This window comes from Wasmannia auropunctata, unplaced genomic scaffold, assembly GCF_000956235.1.
Source record: "Wasmannia auropunctata unplaced genomic scaffold, wasmannia.A_1.0 LD285956.1, whole genome shotgun sequence".
Taxonomy (NCBI): Eukaryota; Metazoa; Arthropoda; class Insecta; order Hymenoptera; family Formicidae; genus Wasmannia; species Wasmannia auropunctata.
Genome location: NW_012076934.1, coordinates 1 through 688, shown reverse-complemented (window position 1 = coordinate 688; position 688 = coordinate 1). Strand labels below are relative to the sequence as shown.

The following is a 688-nucleotide window of genomic DNA, read 5'->3' as shown; positions in this document are numbered from 1 at the left end:
AATTGTAGAACAAAATAACATTCCACACAGGTTTAATCGTAATACCAAGATGGCAGGTAAAAAATGGTTTTATTCTTTCATGAAGAGACATCCAACGCTATCAGTACGTCTGCCTGAAAACACTTCTATGGCACAAGGATTCAACAAAGAAGCCGTATATTATTTTTTTGATGTTCTACAAGAGATAATCAGAATCAATAGATTAGATACTACTAGGATATTTAATGTTGATAAAAGCGGATTTTCTACTGTACAAAAAAAATGTTCAAAGATAATTGGACAAAAAGGAAAAAAAAGAATCGGTCGAGTTGTAAGTGGAGAAAGAGGAACAAATACAACAATTGTTTGTTGTGCCAGTGCCTCAGGAATATTTGTTCCGCCAACGTTTATATTCAAAAGAAAGCGTATAGCATCTCACTTAGGTAATGGAGCACCAGCAGGCAGCATAATTGAAATTGCAGACCACGGATTTATTACTAGTGAATTATTTATAAAACGGCTACAACATTTTATTGATTTTGTAAAACCAACTGCAGATAAAAAAGTTCTTTTGCTACTTGATGGTCACACCACACATTCAAAGAACTTAGATGCTTTGAAATTGGCACGTGCTAACGGAGTAATTCAGTTACAACTTCCAGGACATACAACTCATAGGTTGCAACCTCTGGATGTAGGCGTTTTTGGT

The 688-nt window shown here is 35.0% G+C and overlaps 1 protein-coding gene across 1 annotated transcript; it reads left to right on the top strand.

Moving 5' to 3' along the window:
* Positions 1 to 4: 4 nt before the first annotated feature.
* Positions 5 to 673, top strand: LOC105461511 (the record flags this gene model as incomplete). Its single annotated transcript, XM_011708008.1, has 1 exon — positions 5 to 673. A coding segment is annotated over one exon (669 nt), but the record flags the coding sequence as incomplete, so codon positions are not given.
* Between the last annotated feature and the right edge of the window lie 15 nt (positions 674 to 688).